Source organism: Pseudochaenichthys georgianus, chromosome 15 (assembly GCF_902827115.2).
Source record: "Pseudochaenichthys georgianus chromosome 15, fPseGeo1.2, whole genome shotgun sequence".
Classification (NCBI taxonomy): Eukaryota; Metazoa; Chordata; class Actinopteri; order Perciformes; family Channichthyidae; genus Pseudochaenichthys; species Pseudochaenichthys georgianus.
The window spans coordinates 8,484,534-8,499,407 of NC_047517.1; the positions used below are offsets into that span (position 1 = coordinate 8,484,534).

Here is a 14,874-nt window from a genome sequence, read left to right on the forward strand (position 1 = left end):
TTATTGACCTTAACCACATGCTGACTTCCTAACCTTCCTTATATATTACGGTATGTTAGAAGAACGGCCTTTCCTGTGAATTTCTTCAAAGTCAAATTGCGTTTCCCAGCGATTCCAAGATTTAATAACAACAAAAGAAGCTAGATGTTTTTTCTCTTCTTCAAGCTAGACATACATTATCCGTCTTTTGGAAACACCCAGAGAACCCCTCGCTCAGTCTCTCATGGTCTGGCCTTAGAGAACTTTTTTGGAAAGACTAGATATGACCTTTATTATTAGCAATGTATAAATGTATAAGATATATATCAAAATATGATTGGATTTTAGCTTCTTGTCTACCAACTTTATAACTTACTGTTCAAACCTTTCGACAATTCCCATGTCCATTGACATCTTTTTAAATCATTTATGTTGTTTTGAGTTCTCTCTTTTTAATTATCGTTTACTGTCAACATCTGTATATGTATATGTTGGTATGTTATTAATGTATGTATTTCTTGTTTTGCTTGGTTGTATTGATTTATTTTCTCTAAAAAAGGAGAGACTGCATCAACAGTATCACTAGCCTAAAGAAACCGCACACCGAACCATTTGGGATGTGAAGCAGAGAACTTCTGCTGTGTTCACAGTTTGAAGAAGCTGCTTCCATAATTACTGCTCAGCACTGTCGGTGATTCATCATAGCATTGTTATTATAGACACATGCTTTTCCAAACATGTGGTCTACCTATGTTGTAAATGTATTATCTTTTCGATTTACACACGGCAGCTATTGCACGTCTGTGCCAAATGTAACATTTGTGATATTGGGCTATATAAATAAACATTGATTGATTGATAGCAGGCAACACGCTCACAAAACACCTCTCCTTAAGTGTGACTTCACAAGAAACTCTTGCCCAACTCATTAAAAAAGTGTGTGTGTGCTCTGTTACCTTCCCTCCAATATGTTTTGTTTTTTAAACAAGCTGTAGCTGGGTGGGTTCACCAATTTCTTCCCCTTCTTAAATGTATTTATGTAGGAGCTGTGAGTTATGGCTCAGGGGGAAATCCACTAAGGTGTAGCGGAGACAGGATGGATGCCCTAGCCCTTCCTAATTAAGTATTCATGAGACAATATTGGTTCTCTAATTAGCTAATTGGAACTAAAGTTCAGAAAAAAAGGAGCATGTTTTCCGGAAAATGCCACAAAGTCACACAGAGTATCTCCCTGGTGAATTTCTTTTTATAACACTGACAAGACCTTTGTTTTCAGAGGAACAGGCTGTCTTTCCTGTAAACATAAATTCCATTCATTATTAAGATATTACACTGCTTCTACAAACTATAAACACATGCTTATTTATGAATACATAATAATAGTTTTCCTCATTGCATGTATTGACCATTTTCAAACAGTCCTTTAATTAGTATGTTGACCTTCTTTTTCCCTAGAGTTACAATATAGGCCTTGAAAGCAAAACACAAGCTTAAACCATTCTGGCTGGCAGCTGAACACGAAACAGAAAAAAGACTCCTGCATCCCTCTTAGCTCCACATTGATATGTTCACTTCACATTTAGAAAAGCTTTTAGGCACCGAGCTCAATCTGTGAACATAAAAAACAAGTTTTTCTAACCTTAGATTGTCGTCCACAATAAAGCCCTTAGATCTGGCCAGCTGGGTCAGAAAGTTTCTCCTGCTGCATCCCATTTTCCTCTCCACCAGGTACAGTCTGACATCTTTAAACTTCACCACATCATGTCTGGGAACAGCGGCTTCCACTGGTCTTGATCTTTTCCTAGCAAAAGGCACAATAGGAGTGTGGAACATCTCTTCTGGGGTGAGCTATCGTATTTCAGGACCTCTAGGAATCTGTTATTTTAGAGCTTTTATTGTTGTTGTTCCCAACTTGCATCCAGGTACACACTTTGGTAATGCCACAGTTGTTTATTTCACACCAGTGTATCTTCCTTTTATATTCCCTAGGACAGTGTGTCAGTTAGAGCAGGGTTGGTAATAGTTGAAAGACAGGAAAAGCCTCTAACAGGTGCTGAGGATTTGGTGTTTACCAAAAACCACCTGCAAAGATGGAATGATTAAGGATGGGGGAAAGGAAGATAAAAAAAGACCCTATTGGCATGGCATAATACACTTCCAGTAAAAGTTTTTCTGCAAACAACAGTTTGGAGGAAGTAAACATCGCCTCAAAAATGTTCTTGCAGTTGTGACTATTCTGTTGGCTGGAGTAAAGCCTCACTCCTGGGAGATGCTTGAATTCTTGTCACCTCACGAATCTCCCACAGCTGTCCTGCCATGTCCGGTTCGTCTCGCCACTCACTGGCTCATTAGGTCCGGACCAAGTCTGCACCATCTGCTCCAGTGCTTTAATTAGCTTACTGCCTTAAAATGAAAGCCTTTGTGGGCATTTCCCCCGAGATCCCACAAGCTCATACACGGCCTTTGCACACACACAGGTAATGTATCGAGCGGGCCATTGATGATTAGGAACATTCATCCAGGGGAGAATAACTGCATGTGCATTGGTCAGGAACACAAACTGAAAATGGATTTAATCTTTATAACTCTTCTATTCCTTTTCTTTCTAAAGATGTAATTACAACATGAGCCGTTGCCTTGTGTTGTTTAGATTTCTCCGCATCAGCGGTCAACAGAAAGAAAAGGTTTAAATGTCACTTAGTTGTAATTATCTACCATAATGTTTCTACTCCAGTAGACCAAATAGAAATGATTTGTTGATTTAGGCGAAAGAAGGAGGGAGGGGGAGGGGGGGGTCATTACAGGCCTTGATTCTACTCTAATTACAAAGTTGCAGTTCATTTCTTCACTTTAATAAGCACACCTTGCCTCTGTCAGCTCGACATCATTTGTTTACACTAGTCTCATTAGCATGGAGTTCTGAGGGTTAAAGGGTGTCACAGTGCAGACGTGACTAATTGCCGGGCTATGTAACACCCCAAACGCTCAGCTGGATATGAGGGTGCTGGCCCCTATTCAAACTGAGGCCGATGACATCCTACCATCAATAATGGCGCATTTCCACTGCAGCGCGTAGCACAGTTTAAGCATGTCGTGAGAGAATCGCTGGCAAGGGGGCTACAACTACAACAAAATGAACATATTTTACCGTGATTTAATTATAATACACGTTTCTAAATGATGCCGAAGTAACAACATACTGATACCGGTTAGTAAAAACCATGAATTAATGCATTGACAAGTATGCAGACAGACGGCAGGCGAAAAACCTTTTAAAATGCGTGTTTTCTGAATGCTAAGCTAACGTTGTATATGCTCCAACCGTCCACACTCACAACAACGGCCTATAACGACCGGTAGAATATCCCGCATGAGTAAACTCCCCCTCCCCTCTTTTTTTGTAAAGCTTTATACCCAGAATCAGCATTTTAGTAACAGGGTTGAAATAGTGGGATATGAAGCATGGCTAGAACGGGTGATCTGTTTGGTATTGTGAGCAAAACACTTAATAGACATGTTTTTTACATGTTTTTATATATCTGAGACCTATGCTATTGCCTAAAAATAGCATGATAAGTGACCTTTAGGGGAAAACACATGGTAAAAACTTGATGATATCCAAAAGACAACCCAGTCTCACAGCATTTCGTGTTATAGTCACGACATTTAATCTATTGATCACCAACACGATTTTCCCCTGTTTTTCGTGTCACACAGAACGATTTTAAAAGCAATGTATTTCTATTGGTAGTGTGTTTTGTGCCTGCAGCACGTCTTTTTGTCCGGTCGGGTCTTGGAAGACCGGAAGCTGTGGGGTTCATAAAAACATTTTCTTACTCAATATCAAGCCACGATTATTGTTTTTATTTTAAATCGTATAATGTCTGACTTTTTTTGCCGTCCGTGAGGAAAATAAATGGGGCTCAGAGCCTCAGAATACTGAAATGTGTATTTTTCAAATCTTTTTTTCCTTCTAATTTGTTATTATTTTCTAAATAACACACTGTTATTTACTCAACAATAACACACAATTATCCTTGTTTTTATTTATTTGTTTAATTCTATAATCTCGGGCTTTTTTGGCGTCCGTCAGGAACTGAATTTCAAAATAAAATAACTGGAAACAGATACACACCCGGTGAACTGATTACCCAAGATCCTCATGGTTTAAGCTTGTGATTGGATTGTTTAGCCGCAATGCACGTTGGTATATGGTGTTAATGCGATATGAAATTCGAAAAACCTTTTTTTTTTTAAAGAAGATAATACTTTATTCCGAGTGTGCTTGCTTTTCTCTTTGAAAGCCATCACATGACGGCATTGTAATACACGGTTCGGCTGCATTAAATATTACACATCTGCCGTAGTTTTTATTTATAGAGCCCTGATTAGAAGACTTCTAGACAAACTGGAAGAACTGCCACTGAAACTGAATACTTGACGTGGATCATAAATATATCAGCAATTAAACAACATCTTCTATTTCTCTTCACACAATACGTCTCCTTGCAGTAACAATACTAATTCGGCTGACTGTTATATTTGATCCAATTGGTAGATAGGTTATATTTACACCATAACGGTGCACAGACTTGTAGTTTTTAAAGATATTACTGATTTTCTTTGAATTAAAGAATGTAAATACTGAGTTGAGAGAATAGTCAGGGGTTTTGGGTGATAGGAGACACATCTATGGAATCAGAATTTCAATAGCTTACCATTAAATGACGGATATACCTTTCTGTCTGTGATGTTTTACAAATCAGATATTAATGTGTAGAACTACAATAAGTGAAATACCTTGTGTGTACCTTGTGTGCACCACCTAGTGTTTAAAGTACGTTATTGAATTATTTTTTAATATGTTATATTTGATGAAAAAAATATTAAGAGTACATACTTTCATAAGGGGAAAGTAGAAGGTCAATGATAGAAATATAGAATATAAAAAATCAAGAAGATACTATAAGTGATCTCTACAATAAAACAGTTTAGTGCAGGACGTCCAAAAATATTAATAGGAGGAGGTGCAAAACAGAAAAACGAGTTAACCTTTATGTAAACATTAAAGAATACTTTAGGTTAAGGTCTTCTTTTAAATAAGAAAAAAGCTTTAGGAGTACCTACATATAAATATTAAGCCTGACAAAGTACTTAACGTCTAATATATTGCTTTCCTGCAATGTTAACTATGTTGAAGCACTTATTTTAACTGATATTATACACATTAATTATACTCTTATGTATGTAGATAGAATAAGAAATGTGCAGAATATGACAGTTTAATGGTGGAGGTACACACATATTAATAGATGTCTTGTAATGCACTGTTGAGGAACCTGTGACCCAAGTTTTTCATTCAATGCATAACTACACCATAGTTGTGTGTATGATATGTCAATAAACCTTTGAAAATGTTGAAATCTCGAAAGGGATGTGCAAAATAGCAATTATATACAATCTTTAATTAACTATTAGTAGAGAAAACGAGTAATGAATATGCTTTATAGGGATCTGAAGATAAATGTTTAGTCTTCTCAAGCACCAACTATCAAATATATCACCTTACCTGAATTTTACTCAGGTGTAACTACAGTCTGATTTAAGGGTTGTTTATATTTCACATAATTAATCAGAATCTGCAAAGTAACTAAAATAAATGTAGTGGAGTAAAAATAACAGGTTAACCTCTGAATTGTAGTGGAGTAGTATTACAAAGTAACAATGAGCTGTTATGTGGGTATATATTAATGCTGCCCATTATTGACACAAGCAATTTTCACCCATGTATTAATTATATGTTTTACATTTGATAACACCAATGTGTTTAATACTGGCAACTTCTAATTGTGGGAAAAACGAAAACGTTCCCTGTAGAGACGTCCCATAGAACATTTTGCGAAACACAATAGCCAGCATGTGTAGTTCAGGGGAGTGGGGGGGGGGGGGCTGGTCCCGTTCCAGTCCAGTTTTGGATAGTCTGGATAGTCAGAGCTTGAAGATTAATCACAGGGTTTTCAAGCAAAGGGACTGTAGTCCCAAACGATAGCTGAGGATTATGGGTAGTGTAGTGTCTTCGGCCATCCTAAAGTCTGAAATGTTTTTCGGATTTCATATCGCATTAACACCATATCCCAACGTGCATTGCGGCTAAAACATCCAATCACCGAGCTCAAACCATAGCTAAGGATCTTGGGTAATCAGTTCAGTGGGTGTGTATCGCAATGACGCTCAAAATGTCCCTTATAGGCATACATCTGTTTCCTGTTACTTTATTTTGAAATTCAGTTCCTGACAGACGCCAAAAAAGTTAATTGGATAAACATTTGGCGGAAGGTTATGATGAAGAAAAATTCAGGAAAGTTGTCAACTAAAATTTGAATTACACGACCTATATAATAAAAATGCAGAATATTCGTTATTTAGGCTCAAAACAAAGTTCTACGAGAGTGGTGAAAAGACAGGAAAATTACTAGCGAGACAACTCCAACGTCAGGATGCAGATAACACTATAACATCTATCAGAAAACATGATGAAATAATTACATCATCCAAGGCGATTAACACCGTTTCTAAAAACTTTTATGAAGAATTGTATACGTCCATGGGTTCAACTAGCTGTGAAGACTTAAATAACTTTTTCCAGAAGATGAAGCTACCACAGCTCTCTAAAAAAGACAAAAATAATTTGGATGTTTCTATAACGGAAGCTGAAGTCAGAACTTCTATAATGTGTATGAAAACTGGGAGTTCACTGAGAGTAGATGGCTTCCCAGCAGAATATTATAAGAAATATGTAGACATTCTAAAGTTTTCCAAGAAGCATTCCAATACGGCTCACTCCCAGAAAGCTTTAATGAGGCCATTATATCACTAATACCGAAAAAGGATAAAGACTTAATGGATCCAGCTAATTACAGACCTCTTAGCCTAATAAATGTTGACTGCAAAATATTATCTAGACACGATAGCTCTGAGATTGGATCAGATACTACCAAAACTCATCCATAAAGACCAAGTGAGATTTATAAAAAATAGATCCTCAACTGATAAGATGAGAAGACTATTACATTTAATTTGGATGAATATAAATAATCCACAACCTGTGTCAGCCATATACCTAGACGCACAAAAGAGGGGAGAGAGGACTTGAGAGGGGACGAGAGAGAGAGAGAGAGAGAGAGAGAGAGAGAGAGAGAGAGAGAGAGAGAGAGAGAGAGAGGAGACTTGAGAGGGGACCCGAGAGGAGACTCGAGAGGGGACCCGAGAGGGAACTCGAGAGGAGACTCGAGAGGGAACTCGAGAGGAGACTCGAGAGGAGACTCGAGAGGAGACTCGAGAGGGAACTCGAGAAGAGACTCGAGAGGGAACTCGAGAGAGAGAGAACTCGAGAGGAGACTCGAGAGGAGACTCGAGAAGAGACTCGAGAGGGGACCTGAGAGGGAACTCGAGAAGAGACTCGAGAGGGAACTCGAGAAGAGACTCGAGAGGAGACTCGAGAAGAGACTCGAGAGGGGACCTGAGAGGGAACTCGAGAAGAGACTCGAGAGGGAACTCGAGAAGAGACTCGAGAGGAGACTCGAGAGGGGACTCGAGAAGAGACTCGAGAGGGGACCTGAGAGGGAACTCGAGAAGAGACTCGAGAGGGGACCTGAGAGGGAACACGAGAAGAGACTCGAGAGGGGACCTGAGAGGGAACTTGAGAGGGGACTTGAGAGGGGACTTGTGTCTGTCTGTACGCCGACAGGACACGGGGAGCTGGCGTCGGCTGGAGAGCCAACAGGAGACGAGGTGCTGGAGTCGGCCGGTACGCCGACAGTCCTCGGGGAGCTGGAGTCGGCCGGTACACCGACACGACTCTGGGAGCTGGCGTCGGCCGGTAAGCCAGTCCTGGAGCCGAAACTGGAGTAGGGACCATGGCTACTGGGGCCGGTACTGAAGCCGGAACCATGGCTGCTGGGGCCTGAACCATGGCTGCTGGGCCCGGTACTGGGGCCGGAACCATGGTTGCTGGGGCAGGAACCAGGGCCGGAACCATGGCTGTATGGGCCGGTTCTGGAGCAGCGACCACTGGAGCACGGGCTGGAATCTTGGTCTTGCGTCTCCTAAAGATTATTTGGAGGATCCGTGGACCTCCCAAGGCCTGGTCATGCCCCAGGAAAAGGTTAGAGGCTTCGGACAAGTCCTCAGGACAACTTGTGAAAAGTTATAGCCACTCAGGCAACATGCTCCTGAGCCAGGGCTTGCGAGCAACCTCCTGACGTGCCTGCTGCAATGCAGCCTCTCTACCCTGTCTAGATGAGGCGCCATTCCAAGTATAAAAAATGTACTCCAGAGAGTTCCCAAGACATTCCGCCTATAGAGCAAAATAATCTGAGTCTGCTGAGTCCACAGTTGGTTCATTCTGTCAGGGTACGTGGAAAAGGTAGGACCCAAAAGCAGTATTAACAAAAAGCGAGCTTTAATTTACAAAAAAAGCCGATGACAAAAGAAAACGAGACAAAGTTAGCATTTCCAAAAAACAGGGGAGCACGAGTAAATAATCCAGGACCAAACTTCAAGGACAAACATGGAGCGTGACATGAAGGGAAAGACAAACAATGAACCAACCGTGAACACAGGAAGAGACAAGACTAAATACAGGGAGGGGTAATCACAAGACGAGAATCAGCCGGGCAGGGGAGGAGAAACACAAGGGCCACAGGTGAACACAATCAGACAACTAGACACACCAGGGAAACTAACGACAGGAGGAAAAACACAGGGAAAAGGACCAGACAATAAACCAGGAGGAAAACATGACAGGGAGAACAGCAAAACACCCAAACCTAGACATAAAAACGTGACATAACATGAATATCGTGACAGACATAGACGCCAGCCATTGGAAATGAATGGTGAAAAAAAACGTAGGGATCCTACCATTTCAGAGGCGTTTTTGTAGAAATACTACATCCCAAGTTGTGGACCAACGTAGTTATTACACGTTTAGACAGGGCCGCCCCTCCCTACAGGCCGATCACGCAGACTGCGTGGGGCCTCACCTCGCGGACTGTGCCTCACCTCGCGCAGGGTGCCTCACCTCGCGCAGGGTGCCTCACCTCGCGCAGGGTGCCTCACCTCGCGCAGGGTGCCTCACCTCGCGGAGGGTGCCTCACCTCGCGCAGGGTGCCTCACCTCGCGGAGGGTGCTTCATTTTGTGGAGGGAGCCTCATCTGAAGCGCAAATGCGGCGCACCTACAGTGTAAACGCGCCACAGTTTCGCCGCTGCAAGGCTCCACTAGCACCCCCCTCGACGCTCGCGACACAGAGGGCCTCATGGCCTCATCATATAACTTTGCGTGGGGCCACAAGTTGGCCTGGGGTGGCCCTGCGTTTAGATGTGAGACTGGGTTGAGAACCTACACACACACAAATTACATGTAATGTATGTAATTATTAACAAATATACGAAGTCTGACATCTTCATTGACATTTTACAATCTTTCAGGGAACATCCTCTAATAATTTCACTAAACAAATTTAATTTGAAGAAAGATTACGGAGAACAGCGGGGCTCCGATAAGTAGTCAGTTTGTGCAGTTTATTTTAAAAACAGTGAGGGCTCGATAGCATTTGTATCTTACATTAGCTAGCTAAATGAGTGATGTAGCCTTATGCCTTGCTGTCAGCAAGCTACGTAATTATCATTAACGTGAATCACAACGTTACCGTGTCCTTTTGAGAGAGAGCTCCCCCCTGGATATAGTCCGCGTATCAGTGATATGTAATGTTAAAACTGTTTATGATCTGTCCTAAGGGTAGCCAAGACCTAAGGGTAGCCAAGACCGAGCCCTGCGGGACACCACATGACAGTAGAGAGGAGTCTGACACAAAGTCTCCAATCGAGACGGTGAAACTTCTATAAACAAGATATGATGCAAACCAGTCTAATGCTATGCCAGATATGCCCACTCAGTCACGTAACCTCTTGATCAGGATATGGTGGTCTACAGTGTCAAACGCAGAACTTAGGTCAAGAAGTACTAACACAGAGCAATCACCCACATCAGAAGCCATCAGGATGTCGTTAGAAACCCTCAGGAGAGCCGTTTCAGTGGAGTGCTTTTTCCGAAAACCTGACTGGAACTTATCGTAAATATTGTGCCTCTCCAGTGCAGCAGTGAGTTGGTTGGCCACAACCTTCTCTAGAACTTTTGAGAGAAAGAGTAGTTTAGATATAGGCCTGTAGTTCACAGGCAAGGCTGGATCTAAGTTAGCTTTCTTTAATATGGGCTGAATAGTGGCATGCTTAAAATAGGAAGAGACACATCCTGTAGACAAGGAAGTATTAATAATAGCTGATATGGCATGGAAATGGTTGGTAACACTTTTAAAAATAGGGAAGTCGGTATTACATCCAAGGGGCAGGAAGATGGCTTAATTTTCCTAATTAAATCCATCAGGTCTTGTGAGTTGATAGGTTCAAAGGAGCCGAGCACAGAGTGGGATGGAGAGGGGCTAGAGCGGCAGTGAAGTCCCAGGATGAATATTGGACCTAATAGATGCTACCTTATCTACAAAGAAAATAAGGAACTTGTTAGTCATTATTCGAACGCATGGGCGTAATTTCCACTGGGGAAATGTCCCACCCACTTTTCAAAATCCCGTTTGTGTCCCCCCCACTTTTCAAATGTGTTTTTTTTTTTTTATGCAAGCGGTCATCGTCACGGAGGAGCGTCTGTGTGTGTGTGGCACGAGCACATTTTGTGTGAGAGAGAGAGAGAGATAAAGAGAGAGAGAGAGAGAGAGAGAGAGATAAAAGAAAGAGAGAGAGATCAAGAGACAGAGAGAGAGATAAAGAGACAGATAGAGAGAGACAGAGAGACAGAGAGAGTTACGGGGGTTGTTGTTAGCATCTGGTGCTAGCTCGGAGCTAACGGAGATTATAAGCAGTTTCACCAGGAGAGAGAGAGCTCTCTCCTGTCGCACTGAGAGGCTGAGATAACATCAGCTCAGTGAGCTAAAGGACTCTCTGAGTGATTAGATTGTAAACTTTAGTCTAAAAAAGTCTACTAGAAAGAAAGAATGCAGACTAGATAGGAGAGAGGAGTTTATCAAGTATGTGTTATTGGTTGTGAGCATTGGTTTGTTGATTATTGAAATAGCTATAGGCTACAGTTCTGTTTCATGAGTGTTGAGAGCTGTATCCATAAATCTCTTAAATTAAATCGGGAAAATGTTTAATTGCGGAGGGCCCTGTTTTGTGTCCCCCCCCACTTCTCAAACCAAAGTTACACCCTTGTTCGAACGACACGGTAATGTAGTTAGTGGTTGTGAAACAATGTTATTAATTGTGTCAAATAGCATCTTGGGATTTTTCTTTGAAGAAGTTAACTTAGCAAAGTAAGCAGTCCGGGCTTCTTTTACTAATGCATTAAAAAACAATCTTAGATCTTTGAGATAAAGGTGATGCACTTCCAGCCCAGTGGTTTTCCATAGTCGTTCTGTCCTGCGCAGTGGTGTAGTGGGGATTTTTTTTACTGGGGGGACGCTATTTTAATTAGGTCATCCCAAACAATGCCACACAAGTGCGCACGCGCAGTGGACTCACAAAACGGGAAGACAGGTCCACAGAAACTACCGGTATGCATAGTCCTACTTTAATTACTCTCTCTCTCTCTCACTCTCTCTCTCTCTCTCTAGCATTATCCACGTCTTTAGGCGGCTCTTCTGATGATGTAGTACTAGTAGCAGCTTCACGTGTAGCTTCGGTGCTGCTAGCCTCTTTCTTCTTGTGAATTATATTCTTTTTAGAAAAGAAGTCAAGTAAAAAATGTTTTCCTTCCATTATAGAGCTTTTTCGTTAGCGTTCTTGAGGGAAAGAGCTGCCGCAAAATCGGCGGGCGGCGAGCTGTGGGTGTGTCAGTGACACACCCACAGCTCGCCGCGGGGTCACGAGCGTGAGGGCGAATCACAATTCTTTAAGGAAATCGTTTTTATTTTTTATTATAATTACTGTGAAATGTATTATGTTTTTGTCATTATTACAACAAATACACACTTGCAACTGATAAGACTGGCAATGATTTTATATTTATTAGACTATTAAAAAAAAGATCATGCTCCAAATAAGTGGGGGTACGGTGTACCCCCACGTCTAACGCCCACTACACCACTGGTCCTGCGACACTTCCGCCTCAGGCAGCAGATAGCGTCCGTTATCCATGGAGAAGTATTGCAGATAGCTCTAGTCCTATCCTTTAGTACCACGTTGTCGTACCCAAAACTGTCTTGTGAGCTCGTGGCATAACCGTGAAACAAAAACAAAAAAATATACAAACTTTCTCAAACTTTTTTCAATAATGTACCCCCTTTGAAAAAAAAATTCAGCCAAGTACCCCCTGATCAGCGCAAAAACTATTTGTTAGGGAAGAAATGCCTATATAAAGAGATACAGTACAGTGCTGCACCATCGGTGTCTGATTTATTAAAACAACAACCTTGTAACTGAGAAACACTTAAATGCTCTACATTTCAAATGTTTACAATCCATCACTAAATTCATGGCAAACCAATTTTAACATCATGCCATAACACTAAGACGACATTGGTTGCATTTAACTGATCTTTTTAATAAGTTGTACTTACAATTTAGTGAGAAACATGGGCTTGTGCTTCACTGAGGATCTTTGTTTTTCTCAGTGACAGGAAGGCCACTGCAGTTATTACACTTCACGTTTTGAAATATGTGTAACTCTGTTAATATAAAACCCACACTGCTCAAACTTCGTTACTTTAACTAAAATTGGTATTTTTTTTTTTCATTAACATAAAATAAATCTCACGTACCCCCTGCAGTACTCCCACGTACCGCTAGGGGTCCGCGTACCCCCATTTGAGAACCACTACTTTAGTGGTGCCACTATGTCCAGCAACGTGAAGCAATGACTGTATTAAAAGCTCTACATCGATCATATTAGTGTTATTATCACAGCAAAAGTGAGCTGCGAACTGATCAGCTGTACTCTGAGTAATAATGCGTGAACGACGTAATGATGTTTTGAGACACATGGGGTCGGTTTTTACAGATAGATTAAAGAAAATACATTTCTGATCACTGATCAGTAGATCCTCACAACAGATGTGAGAAAAAACAAGGTCTAAGGTATGACCACCCACGTGAGTGGCGCCAGAAACATGTTGCTTGAAATGAAAACATTCAGTAATATTAAGAAATTCAGTGGCAACAGAATGTGTGGCTTCATTGCCACATGATTTTCAAAGTAAACATTTTCAATGCTATAAATTCGGTGTCTGAACAAATTCAAATAATTCTTTCTCTTATTTGCTTCCATAAAATGCTTCCAAACAAAGTAAAAGGCTGAACTAAAGACATACCCTGAAACTAAACAAAGTAGTAGGCCCTAATGGGGTTCTATGGGATCTACTTCTTTGTTAATTTGCATGTGTTAAGGAAGTGTGTGGCTGTGTTTTTAAAGTTGTATTCATTATCTTCGGAGGATTCAATTTGCTGTTGGGTAATGTGAGGATCTTATGTGTCCACACTTTTACAATCACTATTACTGGATATAATTGGAAAAGGTAGAAAATAAAGTAATTAAAATCTTCCATCTAGAAAAGGGACACTTCTGTAGTTTAAAATAAGAATAAAAAGATTTACACAAACCCTATTTTAGATCATAAAGGTTCCTGTTCATCATCTTCATATCCTGTTTTGAAACCGAATAATCACATTTTGGTTAAATGTTCTTTCTGAGAGCTCCATAGATAAGAAGATCATACTACTTTTTATGTATTTCTCACTTAACTCTTGGCAAGAAATAAAAAAAACCATAATATATATGATAAATATAATGCAAAAAACATTTTTATTATTTGTTGCTGAGAATTAAGGATGAGCTTAGCGTAGTTTAGCATAAAGACTCCCAGCATCTCAAAAGCGTACTTATAAACACATTGTATCTTATTTATATGTAGGCCTACAAAGTATATTATTTTAGTAGAAAAGTGTAACTGTTTAACATTAGAAGTGGCTGGGTGCTGTTGATGAAGTTAGAGGTAAGCTTATCCCTTTATGGCTTCTGCTCCATAGTCTGTACAGAATCGTTAATTGTATGTAGCTTACAACAGCAACTGACCTACAGCATAGCACAGATACTGGCTTACCAAAGCTGACAATATCTACATAAATACACCAAACTAGTACTTAAAAAGCTCACTCATTATACTTTGTTTGTTTAATCTTTACTAAATTCAGTAAGTGTTAAAATGACACATTGTTTTTTTGGGCAGAGCTAGGCTAGCAGTTTCTCCGTGACTCCACAAGCTAACTGTTAGCCAAATCAAGTTTTTGTTCACAGTTTGGCCCTCAAAGGCCAAAAAGGTTTGAGCTATGATGGAGATGCCCTCGTTTTTTTATGGGGCACTATACTGATTAGCTAAGTGAATGTTAACCTAAAGAACATTTGCTTTTTAAATACATTTTAAAAGATACTGCAGTATTTCCGCTAAGTGTACATAAAGATGAACTGGTATAGGCTACATCCCAAAAAAATATTTTTGTTCTCAAATTTGGCGGTAAATTGAGATAATTTTGAGGTAATTTGGCGTTTGTTGTTTACAGTAACCCACTGCACAGAACCTATCCAGATTACTGTAAATAATGACCACTGAAGTTATGCAGTTTCACATTTTTGAATCTACTCATCATCCGATTATTTTGGGTTTTCCGTGGTTAAAAATCCACAACCCACACATTGAGTGGCGCTCAGTAAAAATGAAGGAGTGGGGAGAGGATTGCATTAACATGTGTAAACATTCACGCTCTGTTAAGGCACCAACAGACCCTAGTAGGATCGTCATAGATCACTCAGACTATCCTGACCTACAGAA

At 40.6% G+C, this 14,874-nt stretch overlaps 2 protein-coding genes across 4 annotated transcripts in view; one reads left to right on the plus strand and one right to left on the minus strand.

The window, feature by feature from the left end:
- dntt (deoxynucleotidyltransferase, terminal) overlaps positions 1-1,874 on the minus strand; it is a 195,482-nt gene extending 193,608 nt beyond the window's left edge. For both annotated transcript variants that reach the window (XM_034101152.2, XM_071205695.1), the window contains exon 1: positions 1,619-1,874. In XM_034101152.2, coding sequence (XP_033957043.1) covers positions 1,619-1,812 — 194 coding nt within the window. In that variant the 5' untranslated portion in view covers positions 1,813-1,874. The remainder of the gene's footprint in view (positions 1-1,618) is intronic.
- The window catches only part of blnk (B cell linker), a 156,257-nt gene that overhangs the window by 49,342 nt on the left and 92,041 nt on the right, over positions 1-14,874 (plus strand). The gene's annotated exons all lie outside the window — the stretch shown is intronic.